The sequence below is a fragment of the Tympanuchus pallidicinctus genome, unplaced genomic scaffold, assembly GCF_026119805.1.
Source record: "Tympanuchus pallidicinctus isolate F22 unplaced genomic scaffold, pur_lepc_1.0 scaffold3, whole genome shotgun sequence".
NCBI lineage: Eukaryota > Metazoa > Chordata > Aves > Galliformes > Phasianidae > Tympanuchus > Tympanuchus pallidicinctus.
In genome coordinates this window covers 74,659,183-74,676,324 of record NW_026294747.1, presented here as the reverse complement: position 1 = coordinate 74,676,324, position 17,142 = coordinate 74,659,183, and the positions used below count along the sequence as shown (strand labels likewise).

The 17,142-nt window shown below is 45.6% G+C and overlaps 1 protein-coding gene across 2 annotated transcripts in view; it reads right to left on the bottom strand.

Moving 5' to 3' along the window:
* The window catches only part of PTCHD3 (patched domain containing 3), a 54,892-nt gene that overhangs the window by 5,652 nt on the left and 32,098 nt on the right, over nt 1–17,142 (bottom strand). Inside the window, exons 1-3 of one of the 2 annotated variants that reach the window (XM_052694446.1) lie at nt 6,071–7,023; nt 5,851–5,972; nt 3,920–4,065 (exon numbers count right to left, since the gene is read on the bottom strand). In XM_052694446.1, coding sequence (XP_052550406.1) covers nt 3,920–4,065; nt 5,851–5,972; nt 6,071–6,802 — 1,000 coding nt within the window. In that variant the 5' untranslated portion in view covers nt 6,803–7,023. Of the gene's footprint in view, nt 1–3,919; nt 4,066–5,850; nt 5,973–6,070; nt 7,024–17,142 lie in introns of those variants that run through there. The other variant, XM_052694445.1, reaches the window with a different exon arrangement.

Below are 17,142 nucleotides of genomic sequence, written 5' to 3'. Positions count from 1 at the left end.
GAATCTGCGGCAAATTAGTCCAATTATTTCTTGCTCAGTCTTCTGCAGACAAAGAGAAGGCATTGATGTTTGCAAGTCACTCCCATTCCATCTTCAGTCTTCCCTGTTTTTCCCAGTAAAAAGAATTTACTCGTGATCTCTCTAAATGACTAATTTTTGAAATTTGTATTATTTGTTGAGCTTCACTTTCATCATGATTCTTAAATTGCTTTCTTATATTAATTAGGCTTCACATTTTTACAGATATGCTATCATGTACTGCTCATCAGAATCTGGAAGACCATGCCAGGAAATCTCTGGGTCCTAGATTGCAGTTTTCGCCAAGGCATGAGAGAAAGTAAGCAGAAGCTAGATGTGGAAGTTACAGATGAATAGAGATGCAATTGATGATACTGCTAAGCAGAACAGATGAAATCACTATATGCTGTATCCACAACTGATCAGCTGTAAGAAGTCAATTATGAATTATTTGTAAAACTAAGTACTTATCTTGATCACGAGCATTGACAAGACTTAGTGTTAGTCAATATTTGAATCAACAAAAAGAACTTATGTTCCCAGTTGTAGCCAGGAAGTGTTACAAGTGTTCCCAGAGGTATAATCAATTCACAGGAAGTTTGGTGAACTGAAGAAATGCTAACATAATCGCTTTCAGAATTACAGCAGATCAGTGAAAGAAAAAGCAACAAACACAAAGAACTGCATATAGAAAACATACAGAATAATTGCCTATGTAGTTGAAACAGATCTGGGTTAAGGGAAGGACAAGAAATACAGTGCAATCAGCCAAAGAGAGCAAGAACACAGAAAGCAAGAATAATATATGGACGAGTGCTGGTCTCGTGAATACAGGTACTACAGTGGCAAGTGGTTGAAAACACCCTGATCTTCCCCAGGCCTTTCACAGAAAGTGCATTTTGCAAAGCAGGCACAGCTGAATGTAACAGCTGGTGAATTTAAACTGAACTTGGAGTTACCCTATATCTGGCTTCAAAAACTACAGCAAGTCAGATCCCTCTGCTATCAGCAAGTTTGTGTTCAGAAAGAGGTGCAGCAGACACATAAGGTTGTAATGGAGTCCACTGAGGGGAAAAAAAAAAAAAAAAAAGAAAAAAAAAAGAGAGGAGTACGAACAATGGGTTCATATTTTCAAACAACTGATCGCAAATATGTGAAAAATGATGCAAAAGAAACAATTGTCCACGAATATGCCAAATATGATAACACATTGATGTCACGGGATCACAAAGTTTGGAAGAGACCTCTGTATCAAGTCCAACCTCCCACTAAAGCAGGTTCCCTAAGTAGGTTATGCAGGAAAGTGTCCAGGTGGGTTTTGAGTATCTCCAGAGAGGAGACTTCACAACATCTCTGGGCAACCTGTTCCAGTGCTCTTGTCACCTCCAGAGTAAGTTTCACCTCATGTTCATATGGAACTTCCTGTTTGTGCCCATTGCTCCTTGTTCAGTTGCTGCGGACCACCAAAAACAGGCTGGCCCATCCACTTGACTCCCACCCATTAGATATTTGTAAACTTTAGATAGATCCCCACTCAGTCTCCTCCAGGCCCCTCATCTTCATTTGTGGCCCCCGCTGGACTCTCTCCAGCAGCTCCCTGTCTTTCTTAAACTGGGGAGCCCAGAACTGGACATAGTACTCCAGACGTGGCTCAACAGGGCAGAGTAGAGGGGGAGGATTACCTCCTTCTACCTGCTGGCCATGCTCTTTTTAATGCACCCCAGGACATCATTGGCTTTTCTTGGCCACAAGGGCACACTGCTGCTCATTGGCCAACCTGCTCCCCAAAAGGACAGGCAGGTCCTTCTTTACAGAGCTCCTCTTCAGCAGTTCATCACCTAAACTCTACTGATGCATGCAGTTATTCCTCCTCAGCTGTAGGACTCTACACTTGGTCTTGTTGAACCTCATCAGATTCCTCTCTTCCCAACTCCCCAGCCTGTCAAGGTCTTGCTGGAAGGCGACACAGCCTTCTGGTATGTCAGCCACTCCTCCCAGCTGTGTACCCAGCAAACTTGCTGAGAGTGGACCTTATGCCTTCGTGCAGGTCACTGATGAGGCTGCTGAACAAGACCAAACCCAGCACCAACCCCTGGGGAACACTGCTAGTTACAGACCTGCAAATGGACTCTGTACTACCAATCACAACCCTCTGAGCTCTGGCAGGCAGCTACTTCTCAACCCTTTTCACTGTCCACTTGTCTATCCTGCACTTCCTAACGTTACCTACAAAGATGTTTTGCAAGACAGCATCCAAAGCATTATTGAAGTCAACAAGAAAGGACATGTACTGTAAAAGACCAGTAAGATTATTAAGAACTAATTACATTCTAAAATATACACTCATAAGCATGGAAATGAAATTACACTCAGCAGCTATCTCCTCCCAGATTTAGAATCTTCTAGCCCCACAATGTACATGACCAGCAAAGACCAATTACAGTAATCAATTAAAACTGAAATACTGAAAACTGGGATAGGCACTCATCTCTCTGAGCATCAGCTAGAAACCCAGGAAGGGATGAGCCAGAAGGGGGTGCTGCATAGTGTTGAGCCACACAGCTGCTGGCAGTCAGGCAGATCTGAAAGCAATTCTTTTAAAATCAAGATTATTTGTTTGCCTTAATCCAAAAACCAAATTCATCATGATATCTATAAAGATCTGAAGAGACTGTGCCCACAAATGTGCGCAAGAACTTCTTTACAGTGAGGTGACGGAGCACTGGAACAGGCTGCCCAGGGAGGTGGTGGAGTCTCCTTCTCTGGAGATGTTCAAGACTCACCTGGACACCTACTTGTGCGACCTGGTATATGGAACCTGCTTTGGCAGGGGGGTTGGACTCAATGGTCTGTGGAGGTCCCTTCCAACCCCTGTGATTCTGTGATTCTTGTGACTGTTTTCAAACATTTTTTAGCTTCATGAGAGGTTCTTTGTTAAATTTGGAGCTTTTGCATCCAGGGAACAAACGTACAAATACCAAACAAATTTGAATCATGGAGGAAACAAAGAAAAGTCCTGCCTCCTACTTGCATTAGACACCCAACACAACCTTGCACAGGCATCCAAACTTTTGGCTTCCCTGGGCAACACTGAGTAAAGAGGAATTATCTTGGGTCACATGTAAAGGATATAAAACAGTTAATGTGCGTGTATATATATCTTCCACAACAGAAAGATCACCCATAGACCTGAGGCCTTCTCAGTCAGCCTTCTCCTGGTGTTGTCCCTGTCCTGTCCCTTATAGAAGCAGGGCTGGAGAACATCCCAGCATTGCCAGGCTAGGAGTTAAGAGCCAATATATATATATATACAATATATATATATATACACACACAAGCTCTGTTACTTATATAAGATATTTACTAAAAAAAACAAAAAAAAACAAAAAAAAAAAAGAGGGCAACAAAAACATAAAAAATAAAACATAAAATTAGTGGGTTGGACACATGAGACCTGCCTGCAGCCTCTAACAGCCCAGGAGGCCCATGAGCTTTCATCAGCAAGGGATTAAGACCAAGAAAACCTCACATGAATATATTACATAGGAGGAACAAGCATCACGTCAGTGTTAAACCAAAATGAGGCTGCTTGAAGTCATTACACTGCACGGGAAATTTCAGATCTTATCAAAACAAGACGAACTTTGAAACTGCAGACTGCCCTGATACGCTCAGGCCTGATTTTATCTAATCAAAGACCCTAGTAACTTAATTTGCATATTCAGATGATAATAAACGTACTGGCTTTAGTCTCTGCAGGTTTGCTGAAGTTGTGCACGTATTCCTTACTGCTCGCTGCTGAGCTAAGTGTGAATCAACACCCACAGGAGTAACACTGTCAAGTTGTTTTAACTCCAGCTTTTCTCTTCATACAGGAGCCCAACACACTTTTTCTACTTACCAAGAATAAGAAATGGAGCATTTGCTACAGTTGCCACAAACGGTACTCCACAGTACATCATCAATCCAAAGCTGCTTAATACAGCTAAACCGGAGGAAAGCACTCCACAGCATGCAAGCCAGATGTTATTCCTTACACAGCTCAGCCTGAAAACGTTTTAAGGAACAGCTTAGTTACACGTCAAGTATTTCACCAAGGCATCTGGCACGACAACTGACTCTGCAGAGATACGGATTGTGTCCCATCCTTCAAGAGAACCTGGTGAAAGTTGCTATTTGCTAAGATTACTCCCAAGCGTCAGCATTAAGACAAAATGAATTTATACGGCAGGTGCTAGATACATTATTACTGCTGGCCACTTACAGAGAAATGCACCTGAGAGTAAAATATGCACACTGATCTTTGTACCAATGAGCAATAACTACAGTGAAGATAAGTACCTTTGAGAGTTTAGACTTAGCATGTGCAAACAGGTCATTCATTTTTAGAGGCTCTGTCCAGGTCCTTAGGGTAGTGTCAGTATAACATGAATGTATCTCCTGGGCTGCAAGCACTGTGCTGTAGATAAGCTTTATAGCAGACAGACCTGCTACTGGCCATTTGCCAAGATGCCTGCAAGGACTGGATTGAGGATTTCGCACGGAGCACTCCCAAGGAGTGACTTTGCATGTGGTAGCGCTGCAATGGGACAGTAGAGCTACCTTGTGCCCCATTAGAAGTATCCTCCAAGCTCTAGAACATTTCCAAACTTTAAGAGAACCTCTTGGTTCTGAGCAAGATAAATCTGGTAAGCTACCATGTCCAATTCAAGTTGCTCCTCTTTTGGGTAAGCCATGACTTTTACATACATAAAAAGCTGCGTAGGCTGGAACTACATCCAGCTGAAACCTACCAGACTCCAATATGAGAAGCACATCACAGCTGCCTAATTCATGGGAGGTCAGTGCAGTACAGAGTAATTCAATGGGTGTACAGATGTGACTTGGTGGAACTACCCTTACTTGGGCTGTGCTCCCAACTGATGATGCCTGAGATGGCTCATAGCCAAAATTGCATGTCCTAGTTAGCACGGTGCATTGCACAAGATCTAGTTAAAGCAGCCCACCCTCTGAGTAGAACTTTATGCCTCAAGCACAGCATACAAACCCTTCCCTATAGCTGGCAAATGTAGGACAGCTCACCTTCCACTTGAAAAAGAGAGGGCAGCCTAAGTTCTCTGTGAAGGCAGGCAAGGCTCAGGATTCTCTGAGCAAGCAGAATGCTTAGGGACTTACACAGACTTGCAGCAATTTGTGAAGTTACCGTTGATTCAACTGTTCCACGATTGAGGTGACAGAAAAACAGTGCAACGAGACCTGAAAACAGAATACTTCCTCCACACTTTCTGGCTTCCTTCCATTTTTGGACTTGTCTTTACAAAGTGTTAGCAGAGCTCTGTGCTGCACAGAGCAGCCAGCAGCTCCTGGCCCCCTTTCTGAGTAAGGTCAAGTAGGACCTGGTGACTGTGCCTGTTCGTGCCACACTTAGAGTACTCTGACTGCTAAGAGTATGGTTTGTTGTGATTCTTGACATAGCTGCAACACATGCAAACATACCATTAACAAAAAAATGATTTTTATGAGATGAGGACCACGTAAGTGATTGATGTCTTCACAGGATGGTCTGCTGGGTATGAACATTCAGGCTGCGCACGACTGAACAGAAGTGCTGTTCAGGGATTCACCTGGTGCTCTGCACGAACCTCACTTAAGCACATGGGAAGCATGCTCACATTGGAGTGAAAGTGAAAAAATGCTTTTTGCCAAAGGTTACATTTCACGAGGGCGGCGTCTTCAGAACCACTTCGCTCAGCAGCAGCCGAAGGAGCCCAAACCCCGCCGGAGCCGGAGCGGAAGCGCGGAGGCGGCTGCTCGCAGCCCCAGGTACTTTACCTCAGGCAAGAGACGACCGAAAAGGTGATCGTCAGGAAGTACGTGATGGAAAAGAGCGGGATCACGCTCTTGGTGTTTCCCTCAAACTCCTCTTGTCTGGACAACGAGGTGAAGTACGTCACCTGGAGCGAAAACAGCGCCAAGTCAGAGCACGCCTTTCCGCCCCGCGCGCCGCTCGGCCCCGCTCCGCCGCAGCCGCAGCCCCCCGCCCCGGCGCTACCTCGACGGCCGTGAGGTTCAGCTCCTGCAGCTTCGCCGGGAAGACGCGCAGGAACGTCTCCAGCCACGCCCGGCTCTCGCCCGCCGCGCCGCCGTCCTCCCGCAGGTAAAACATCAGCTTCATTGCTCGCGCCCGCTCCACGCGCCCGCTGCCGTCCGTCTGCACGCCGCCCAGCGCGGTGCCCAGGAACGCGTCGCCGCCGCCGCCGGGGAAGGGCAGCTCGGGCAGGGCGCTGCCGTTGGCCAGCAGCGGCAGCAGCGGGTTGGCGCTGGCGCAGGCGTCGCCGCTGCGGGCGCAGAGCCGCTCGTAGCCGAGGGCGCGCACCGCGCCGTCCAGCAGCAGCACTTCGTCCCGCGCCGGCCGGTCGAGCACCGAGGCGTCCCCCGCGGCCACGGCGATGAGCGCCGCGTAGGCGCCCTCCGTGGGCAGCCGCTCGGCGGAGAAGCGCTCCGAATCGTTGGTGGGGAAATACCGCTGCACGAAGTCGCGCTCGGCCTTGGCGGGCCCGCCCGTCGGCGTGAACTGGCCCTCGATGTCGTTCGTCTCCAGGTCCGGCAGGAAGACGAAGCCGGCGCCCAGCCCGGCCGAGAGCAGCGGCGGCAGCAGCACGAAGGGCCAGGGGCAGGCGGCCACGACGCGCCCCAGCGCTTCGAAGAGCCGCGTCAGGGGCCGCTCCACGCAGTTGGTGTTGCTGCAGGAGCAGCGCTCGCGGGGGGACCGCGGCTGCCCCATGGCCGAGGCGGCGGTACGGGCCGGCAGCCGCCGCTTACCCTCAACGTAACGCTTTCGCTCTGCAGGAGGAACGCCGCCCACCACCCGGCGTAGCCGAAGCACTGAGCGCTCCCCAACTGCGCCGCTATAGGCCGTCCCCGCGCTGACTCACCGCGCCCGCCGCCCCCTCAAGCCCAGCACGCAGGCGGGATGTTGCACGGGCAGGACGCCGCCCCGCTGCCGGGGCTGCCGTTATCTGCTGATGGTAACGCCTGGAAACTCCCGCGCCCCCTCCAGCGGTTCCACAGTCGTTCCACCTTTCCCCGTTCTGGCCGATGCCGCGGCTGTCTCTAATGCTGCCAAAAGCCAGAACCGCGAAGTGCTCTTCGGAAGGCGAACCAAAGCGCCGTGCTGGGGCGCTTTTTTTTTTTTTTTTTTTTTGCCTGCCTGCTGATGTGCTTTGTACTGCGTCTCCACTTTGGGTGAACAAGTTTACAAAACAGGAATGAGAACGGAAGAAATGAAGGACTTGGAAACAGTATTTAGTGACTGGAATGGGCAAGCGACTAAAATCACGGTGTTACAATACGTGGCAGCTTTGTGCAGTAACAATGATAGAAAGCATCTTTCCGAGCCCACAGCGTAGCCAGCAGGCTGCTGATCATCGCTCTCTTAAGTGATATTGATTCGAGTGCCCTCTGGCTGAGAACAAAATTAACCACAGATGTGATGCTTTTGAGTGTCCTGCCAATTACCTCAGACAGGTGCTTCTTCTTGCACTTCTTTCAAAAATAGCAGCTCTTTCCTACCAGTGCTTCCAGGGAAAAGTTATTTGATGTCGTGGAGGCCCTTGGTAAATTACTGGTAAGGAGTTCTGGCAACAGCTAGAAATGGCAGCCTGTTTTCTGTGGAAATCATTGCAGAGGAAAACAGATGTATGCACAAATCAACATCAGCTATGCCCATCCCCACAGCAAGACAGTAAGAAGACTGTGAGGATGTTCTGGCAGTGGACCTATTTGTGGACAGACCATTGAACTTGTAGCAGACATGAAGAGAAAGTATTCACCTGACTGCTTAAATAGTAAAAATAGTCTTAAAGAGTGAACAATTATTTTAGGCTCATTGAGAAAGAAAATAAAAGTCGATGGCTTGTTGTGGCTCTAGGAGTTTGTGTGTCCCCAGGCAAGTGCTGGAGTTTGTTTGTGGCTCCTCTAGAGCAGGGTAGGAGCTCTGGTAACGGTCTGGAGGCAGGAAATGGGCTGTTAGATGGAGTTGTGCAGTCAGGGTACCCGGCACAATCAGCACAGGCTGGTGCCTGTGGGTTAACTCTTTCTGAGTCTTGGGTGTTTGACAAAGGCTCCACCAACACTCAGCTCACAGCAGTTTTCAAGCAGAAGGTAATCATCACCACTCTTCTCTACTAGAATTTGGATTCTCATCCTCAGGCCTACTAACATATTTTATATGAACATCTAATTGGAAGAAATCTGCAGTACTTCACAGGGTAAGGCTAGAGAACTGCACAAGAGGATTTCCCACTCCCAGTAGGCTATGGTTTTCCTTTCTTTGTGGCTGAAAGCAAAACCTTGCTACTGATGTTTCTTGCATTGGCAGAAGCTAAGACTACTCAAACTGAAGTGGAATCTGAGCACAGCTCTTCCTTTCAGTAGACAAATGTTTTCTTTGCTATACTGTTAGGTAAAAACAGAGATGATATAGGGAACTTTGGCTGCTAGAGTTTGCAAAGAAAGCAACTGCTGCTCCTATCCTTTCTGTTTACAGCTGTGATTAAGAAAGACATTGCTCTTCAATTGGAATTTGTGTTGTATGTTGGCTGTAAACTTTCTGTCAATCTGTTAGCCTTCTCTGTTAAAGTAAGAAAACATAACCAAACTTATTATTTGCTTGAATTTGCATACCTGATAAATAGGGGTTGAAAGTACCTCACAGGGACTACAAGGTAATGCAGCCACGTTGACAGTGGTTATGACTGATACAAGATCAGCAGAAATCCTATCTTCAGCTGATGATGTGAACGTGACTAATGCTAGCCAATAGAGAGATAACTGAATTCTAAAGAATAATCCACTGGCAGTATCCCAGGTGCATGATAAGCATACGCTCACAGCAACTGCTGGCTGTCAGCTTGAACAATGCCTCGCCAGTCCCTGAGCAGCAGCAGCCCCTCGGCAAACCCCATGTGTGACTGCTCAGCAGTACATCACGTGGCATGGGATATCACTTGAACATTTTGGGTTGGCTTGCTGGCTGTGTCCTCTGTCAGCTTTTTGTGCTGCCCAGGCTCCTTGCTGGCAGGGCAGCACAATTAGCTGGAAAGTCACAGGCTCCATGTCAGTATGGTTCAAAGTCATCTAAAGCTCTGTGCTGGCCAGCTGGAGACCTGATGATCATCAACTCAGTGCAGGTGTGTTCCATTAGGGGTTGTGGCACATGGGGGGCGGGGGGAAGGTTCCTAAAAGGCAGCTTCAGGGAGCAGCACAGGCAGTCAGGTCTTGGCACGGCTCCTGGCACGGAGGGCTCCGTCGCTCTGCTGCTCCCAGTGGCCGTTGCCACTCACGCACGAGGAGCTCCAGTCATGGCACCCACTTGGCAGAAAGCTGCGTCCAAGCTGATCTCCAAAGGGAACGTGCAGCCATGCAGGTCTCAAGGTTTCTGTCAGGGTCTGATGGCAGCAGTGAATGCACCTGTGGCACAAGGACTGCTAGTCTGGTGACAGAGCTTTGTGAGGAGCCGAGCAGGCTGAGGGGCATCAGGGAATTGGAGAAGAAAATCGACTGCTGCAATCACACCTTACTCTCCTTGCGATAGACATTCTGCCTCCTCAAAAAGTTCACATCCTCGTGTAGATAAAAAAAGTGTAGAGATGCAGATAGATAAAAGCAAGTAGACTTCATGTGTTTTTATGCGTTACCGCTCCGATAGACAGGGGCACCTGCAACCAAAAAGACATGCCAGCAGAGCCTGGACAGACATGATGGGAACGATGCTGCTTCTCTAACACCCTGCTGGCACAAGAGCAAAGGTTCACAATGTCAGTGATTACTCTGTATTTAGCAGACATCCTTTTTCTCCAGGAAGTAAGGAATTCTGGTATCAGAGGATGATTATTCAGTGAATGAAAGGAGGAAGAGATGTAATAAATTGAACAATGGCATTTCATCCTGTGTATATATTTTGGCTGTGCCAAAAACCAGGAAACACAAAGTGATCCATGAGAGACAAACCAGAGTGTCGTGCTCGAGATTGGAGCCTGAGGCATGGGTACTGCCACTAGGCACCATACTGCTGTGCCGATCATTGGAGCTGGCACTGGTGGAAGGCAGGCACTTGCTTGGGCACTCGTTTGGGCCCCCAGGAAGTCGTTTAGCATAACAAACTGCCTAAAGCAGTCAGTGGCTTTCAGCATGTGGGAGGAGCTGAACAAACATAGCTGAGTGTTGTAGGATCTGAACAGGATGAGTGAAGTGGTAAGGGCCCTGGAAGAACACAGCAGAACTGTGACAGCAAGAACTTGTTGGCTCATAAGGTTCTCTTAGGACAGCTTCCATGTAGCATGCAGGTGGGATTCCAGGTTGGTTTTATGTTTATGGCTGGGTTTTTGATGCTTGAACTAGTAGAAAACTAGATTGATGTGATGTTTGGTTATGTGAACAAAGAACAGGCACAGGGAAGAGACTTTTACAGTATACATGATGGAATTGCTTGTACTGTTGTTACTAAATTAGATCCAGAGCTAACTTCTGTGTTGAGACAAAGAGACTACAAAATTAAAAAGCTGGGGAGAAGGTGTACTGATGCTAACCAGGAGACCAAAGCACACTGGGAAATCGATTGCTTAGTTATAGGTATTCCTATGTTTGACAAAGGCTCCTCCAACACTCAGCTCACAGCAGTGGCTCAGCAGAAAGTAATCTCCACTCTTCTCTGCTAGAATTTGAATTCTTATCCTCGTCCCCAGGCCTAATCACACATTTTATATGAACATCTAATTGGAAGAAATCTGCAGTACTTCACAGGGTAAGGCTAGGAACCGGACAAGATTTCCCACTCCCAGTAGGCCATCGTTTTCCTTTCTTTGTGGCTGAAAGCAAAACTTTGCTACTGATGGCTATGTTTCATACACAAGCTGAAGTGGAACTTGAGCACATGATTTTACATGTAAAGCTGTGGAACAAGTCATAAGGATCACAGAACTGCTTAGACTGCAGGGGATCTTTCATGATTATTTATCGCAACCACCAATCAAAGATGGGTGAGCCAGATCAGACAGCTCAGGGCCTGTACAGTTTAGAGTATATTCTAGGACAGAGATTGCTCCATGCAAGTCATTTTACCCTTGGTATGTGAGGAGGTGAAGAATACTTAAGGGAACTGAACACCACTGAATCCAGAAGGTTCTAAAAATCCTGAAATGCTCTTCATGATTCTGTTGTGGTTTATGAAAAATGAGTAATTTCAGGATATGTTTTTCTCTTACCAGAAGTTAAATCTACACATAAATAAATAGAGGCAGCTGGATCTACGCACATTCACTTAATGTAATTTGATGTCCATTACTAACAACAGAAAAATTATATTGTACCACCAGCAAGTTACTTCCCTACTGAGAGAGATAATAGAAGTATGAACATGTGACCAAATGTGCTGATGTTAATGACTTAAAGTTTATGCAAGCTACACATAATATCATTTATGACCAATTATTAAACATTCCCTGAGGGGTTTCCCATAAATTTATGGTTGAGGGAAAAAAAAAAAAAAAAAAATCTATTCAGTTTCTGATTGAGTATCTTTCATTTCTGAAAGGTAACTGCTGATAGAGTTGCTAGGGCAGAGTGTATGGTCTGTATGTGAGATTAAGTCTAATCTGGCTGCAGGTGTACATTAGTATGATTCACAAAAAAAAAAAAAAAGAAAGAAAAGTAACACCCAAAACACATCCTGTTTCCCCAGGCCATCAACATAATGGCACGCAGCCAGATGAAAAACTGGGAGTTGGGAGTGCCATAAACAAGCAAAGGTCCATTAGGTGTGGATGCTGAAAACTCTGGCTCCCAACCTCTTGCTGAGCAGCCACCAATACCTGGAAGTGAAACCTGACAGCAGGGTTTGCAGATGGTTTCCAGCATTTGCAGAGAAAAGAGGGAGAGTGAACAACATTCAGATTGAGTGGAGGAAGGAATGCTATCCAGAGGGACCTCAACGGGCTGGAGAAGTGGGCTTGTGTGAACATAATGAGGTTCAATAAGGCCAAGTGCAAGATGTTGCACTTGTGTCGGGGCAATCCCAGGTGTTTATACAGACTGGGCAAAGAACCCCTTGAGAGCAGCCCTGTTGAGAAGGACTTGGGTGTCCTGGTGGACAAGAAGCTTGATGTGATCCAGCAGTGTGCACTTGCAGCCCAGAAGGCCAACTGTGTTCTGAGCTGCATTAGAGAAGATATGGCAAGCAGGAAGAGGGAGGTGATTGTTCCCCTCTACTCAGCTCTAGTGAGGTATACCCATCTGCAGTACTGCGTCCAGGTCTGGGGCCCCCAGCACAAGAACGACACAGAGCTTTTGAAATGAGACCAGAGTAGAATGGCCACCAAGATGATCAGAGGGCTGGAGCACCTTTCCTGTGAGTAAAGGCTGAGGGAACTGGGCTTGTTTAGCTTGGAGAAGAGAAGGCTCCAGGAAGATCTCATTGTGGACTTCCAATACTTGAAGGCTGCATATAAACAGGAGGTGCAACGACTGTTTACGAGGGTGCATAGTGATAGAACAAGGGGGAATGCTCTTAAACTGAGACAGGAGAGATTTAGGTTAGGTATTAGGAGGAAGTTTTTCACTGAGAGGGCGGTGAAGCACTGGAACAGGTTGCCCAGGGAGGTTGTGGATGCCCCATTCCTAGAGCAATTCAAGGTCAGGCTGGATGTGGCTCTGGGCAGCCTGGTTGGTGGTTTGTGACCCTGCACATAGCAGGGGGTTGAAACTAGATGATCACTGTGGTCCTTTTCAACCCAGACCATTCTATGATTCTGTGATGATTCTATGAAAGACTACACAATGATTTTTCTTTTAGGTTGGACGTAACAAGCATTATTTTTAGCTAAAACGTCAAACTTCCCATTCTGAAACATGAAATTTCTCTGAAAGTTCCCTTTGAATCATTCACTACTTTCCCAAGCTTATAAATAATGATTATTCTGGACATCACTTCCCCTAACACTGTTCCACATTTTTCCATTTAGACAGTGCTTTTAATAGGAAACTCAGCTGCAATTTCACTGAAAGAAAAGCAGACCAATTAGAGATCTTCATTTTTAAGCACTGCTTTGCCTTTTACCTATGTACAGGAAAGCTGCTGTCAATTCTGGAAATATGTCTAAATGCAAATGATCATAACTCATAGTCAGCAACTGCCATGAGAAGTGGGACAGGTCCACACCCAGATAAGGGCCATGGCCAGGCACAGTCTCTGCAGTCCACAACCCGGCCCTGGCTGTGGCTGCCCACAGCCCTGTTGGGAGTCTCTGCTGGGATAAATGCCAGGAGAGTCCAGACTGACCAAAGAAGAAAGAGATAACTTTGCTAAGGTCCTGTTGGCATGGGAAAAATGTCACAGAATAACAATGATTACATCAATTGTGTGCTCAAGCCTGATCTTTACATCTTGGGAATGTATAAAATTGTCTTTCTGTAAGTGAAATGAATACAGGTACAAAATGTTATCCCTTATATGAAGAACTCAATACATAGTAAAATTACCCCCCCTTCAGTTACTTTGTTTTGTATTCAAGCTCTGCTGAATCATAGCTTGTGCTCAGAGCCAAATTCTTGAATATTTAAATACCACAGAATCACCAAATATTTAACACAAGGAGTTTTTTTTCCCCTAAAACAAGAAAGAAATACTCTGAAAAGCTAAAGCAGACATTAGTTGATGTAATCAATAGAGGCGCTGCAGTTTCTTTGCATCAACAACATGTAGTTACAGTTCCTGAAGCTCATTTATGGGCGTTTTACACAGAAGCTTATAAACATGTAATAAAAAAGCAGCACACAAAGATAACATTTACCTTATTGATAAGATACTGATTAAAGAGACACTTCATATTTCTCATGAAAGTGATAAAGTCATATTTATGTATGAAGGAAAAGGAAACTCCATGGTTCTTACATAAGAAATAGAAAAACAGAAATACAAAAGTTGATGAGGTTCTTCATTATACTCACATTACAGAGTACTTACAGCTCTCCACATTTTTAAAGTATAATTTAGAACATCCATCATGGAAAATCTCATGATTCTGAAGTCGCAGTAGAAACAGGAATCTTTATCTATTTCAGCTTGAAAAGTAATATCCAGTGCTAAATTAATAAAATGTGGCAACTGATCCTGTCTTTCTGGTAACCTATGTTAATAAGCTGAAATTCTGTGCATCATTTGGATGCATAATAAAAACAGCTTATCAACTAGTCAGTTAAAATTCTTCTAAAAGCTTCATCCTTCCTAAAAATAAAAAAGAAAACTCAGTTGAACATAGAAATTCTTAAATGGAGATTCTTGTGAGAAAGGGTAAAAAATATATATCAACAGGCTCTCTGGTTTCTCAGCTCCAAGAATATTTTCTTCTGAAACCGAATCAGTGAAATCCCTATTTACTCCATGCTTCATACACAAAAGATATCTCCAATTTCTGTACTTTGAAGAAATTCGTATAGCCTAAAAGCAATTTTCAAACACAACTGCAGATATCATTTAGTATAATGCTCCTTCAAATAGAGTATCATGAGATAGCACTCCAAATGAGTTTTCCTGTTTTCTTGAAAACACTGCCAGAAATTATAGCTCAATTGTATATTCTTTGGAACTTTGGGGCTTTGATTTTGCTTTTGTTTATGCTATGTTGATACCATTCTTCAGCTACTTTTTTTTTTTTTTCTCAGCTGCCTGCTTTCATAAAGACATGAGGAAGCTGGAGAGCCATGCTCTTTGTGAAATAAAATTATATGTGTACCTTTTAGGGAGCCACAGAACGGCTAAAACTGGAGATACAGCCTCAAGGTCAGTTAGAGCAGGTTGCTCAGGACACTGCCCAGCCCAGGTCTGAATATCTCCAGAGAGTGAGACTCCTCAAACAGTCCAGGAAGCTTGCTGCTGTTTGGTTTCTACAATTATAGTCTGGAAATGTTGCAACACCCCCTGCATACCAGGGGGCCTGGAGTGCCTTTCAGGAGGCTCAGAACTGTCTATTGATACAAAGTTCTGCTCTGTAACTATGTGTTATAAATGCAAGGGAGAAAAAAAAAAGGAAAAAGAAAAGAACAGGATAGTGATTGGTATGTTGACTGAAGTATGGAGTCTCAGGGACAGCAAGGCCAGGGACTTCCCCAAAACCACTTCAGATTTCAAGCCTTAGACCACACAAATCTGAGTGAGAGGTGGGACAACAAGGAAGAGGCTGTGTCAGTCCTGAGGGCATCGCCCCAGGGGTTTGGCTGCCAGGGCCCTGGGCACGCAGGGCAAAGTCACAGCTGACAGCAGCCCCAGTGTTTGGGAGGTGGGCAGAGGCTCCCAGCTGTGCTGTGGGAAGGCTGCAGCCAAGGTGCAGTCATGGATTGTGGAAACTGCCTGTGCCTGGCTACGGCCCACAGCCTGTGCCCAGACCCCAACCACAAGACTTGGCCTGGACCTGTCCCTGGCCCCAGCCTGTCCCAGTGTCCATGGTGGTGCCCAGTGCCCGGGGCTGGGGCTGCATCTCCTGTCCCAGGCTTGTTCTGCTCCCTGGCTCAGGCTGTGGGACAGGCCCCGGCTACCAGGCCTTCTCCTGACCCAGCGAGCCCCAGCCCTTTCTGGGCCTAGTGAGGAGAGTCAAGAGCTGTTGGCTCAGATGTCTGGCACTCAGAAAGGTTCTGTTTTCCAGTTTGCCTTGCCCATCTAACCTGAACTACTGGTTGGAAAATAATGAAATGCAGAAATACTCCTGAGGGTACTAAATCCGTAGATGAGAAATAATTTGTATGAACCCTAATAAAAGAGCCTGAGATGAGAAGCCATCTTGGGAAAATTTACCATTTACTAGAAAATATTATGCTATCACATATGCAAAATGTTCTGTTTCCCAGCTCCTGCCTTAAGGGTTATTGCTCTGTCATTTTGCTGGCGAAAATGAATTTGACAAAGCATCTAGGAAGTAAAATATCTCTGTTTCTGTTCTAAAGTTTCTGTCATCTTCCAGCTTTGTAAGAGCCTTTAGTTCTCAGTTGATGGTCAGAGGAGTCTTAAAAAACACTTCATATGCATATTCCATTTTCCAGTCCGCTCAATTCTTGAACAGGTATTCCTGAGCTCATCCTGAAGTTTTCTGGACCTGCTTTGGTTTGCCTCTCCAGAGGGAACAAGGAAGCTCTCACCACTGGAAAATCATTAGCACTGATTGTGATATACCAAAGGTCAAAAAAAAAAAAAAGAAAAAAAAAAGAAAAAAATGCCAGAGGCTAGTGATATGATAGCGTATTGGTTGACACAACAAACACAGCTAATCCTCTCCTGAAACTTGATTGAGCACTTAAGACATAAGCAAATTGCTGTGTCTCCCTCCAGCTTACAGTGCTCAGCACCTTTCTCACTTAGAAGCAACCAAAATTTAAGCAGCTATTTTGGCAGAAGAAATCTGGGCTGAGAAACTATTTCAACCTTGTTATCTTAATGCACTTAACATATGAGAGAGAAAGAAAAAAATGAAGATAGAAGAATAGAGGTAAATGAAAAGTCCAAACTACCACCCCAGGTTCAAGCAATGTATTGGGTCTGGTTCCTCCAAACAGTGCGTGCACACATGGGTGTGTAGGACTGTGTCTTTTAGACACACATGCTCAGTGTGTGGTTCCCGGACCTTCTAGAAGGGGACTTGAGCAAGCTACCCTGTGCTCTTCCCTCTCCTTCATTATAAGTTAGTCCCAGAAAGGTGCTATCCAGCCTGAGTAAGGTAGCCACAACATCTCAGTCTCTCACAGGTGCTCCTGTCAAAACAGAGGTGCAATAACATCTCTTTTCTTCTGTCGAGTATCTGAGATATTAACTCACTCAGTTCAAGCTATTTGGGCAGCTCAGCTTCTTACAGCAGGTTCTTCTCCCTTTATTGTCTGTCAAAATTATGAAGTCCATAGTATCCAATAAATGTAAAAAAAAATCAGACTAAATAAATAAACCAGGAGGAGAAGGGGCCATTTATAAGTGCATGTAGCAACAGGACAAGGGGAAATGGTTTTAAACTGGAAGAGGGTAGATCTAGACTAGATATTGGGAAGATATTCTTCACTGTGAGGATGGTGAGACACTGGAACAGGTTG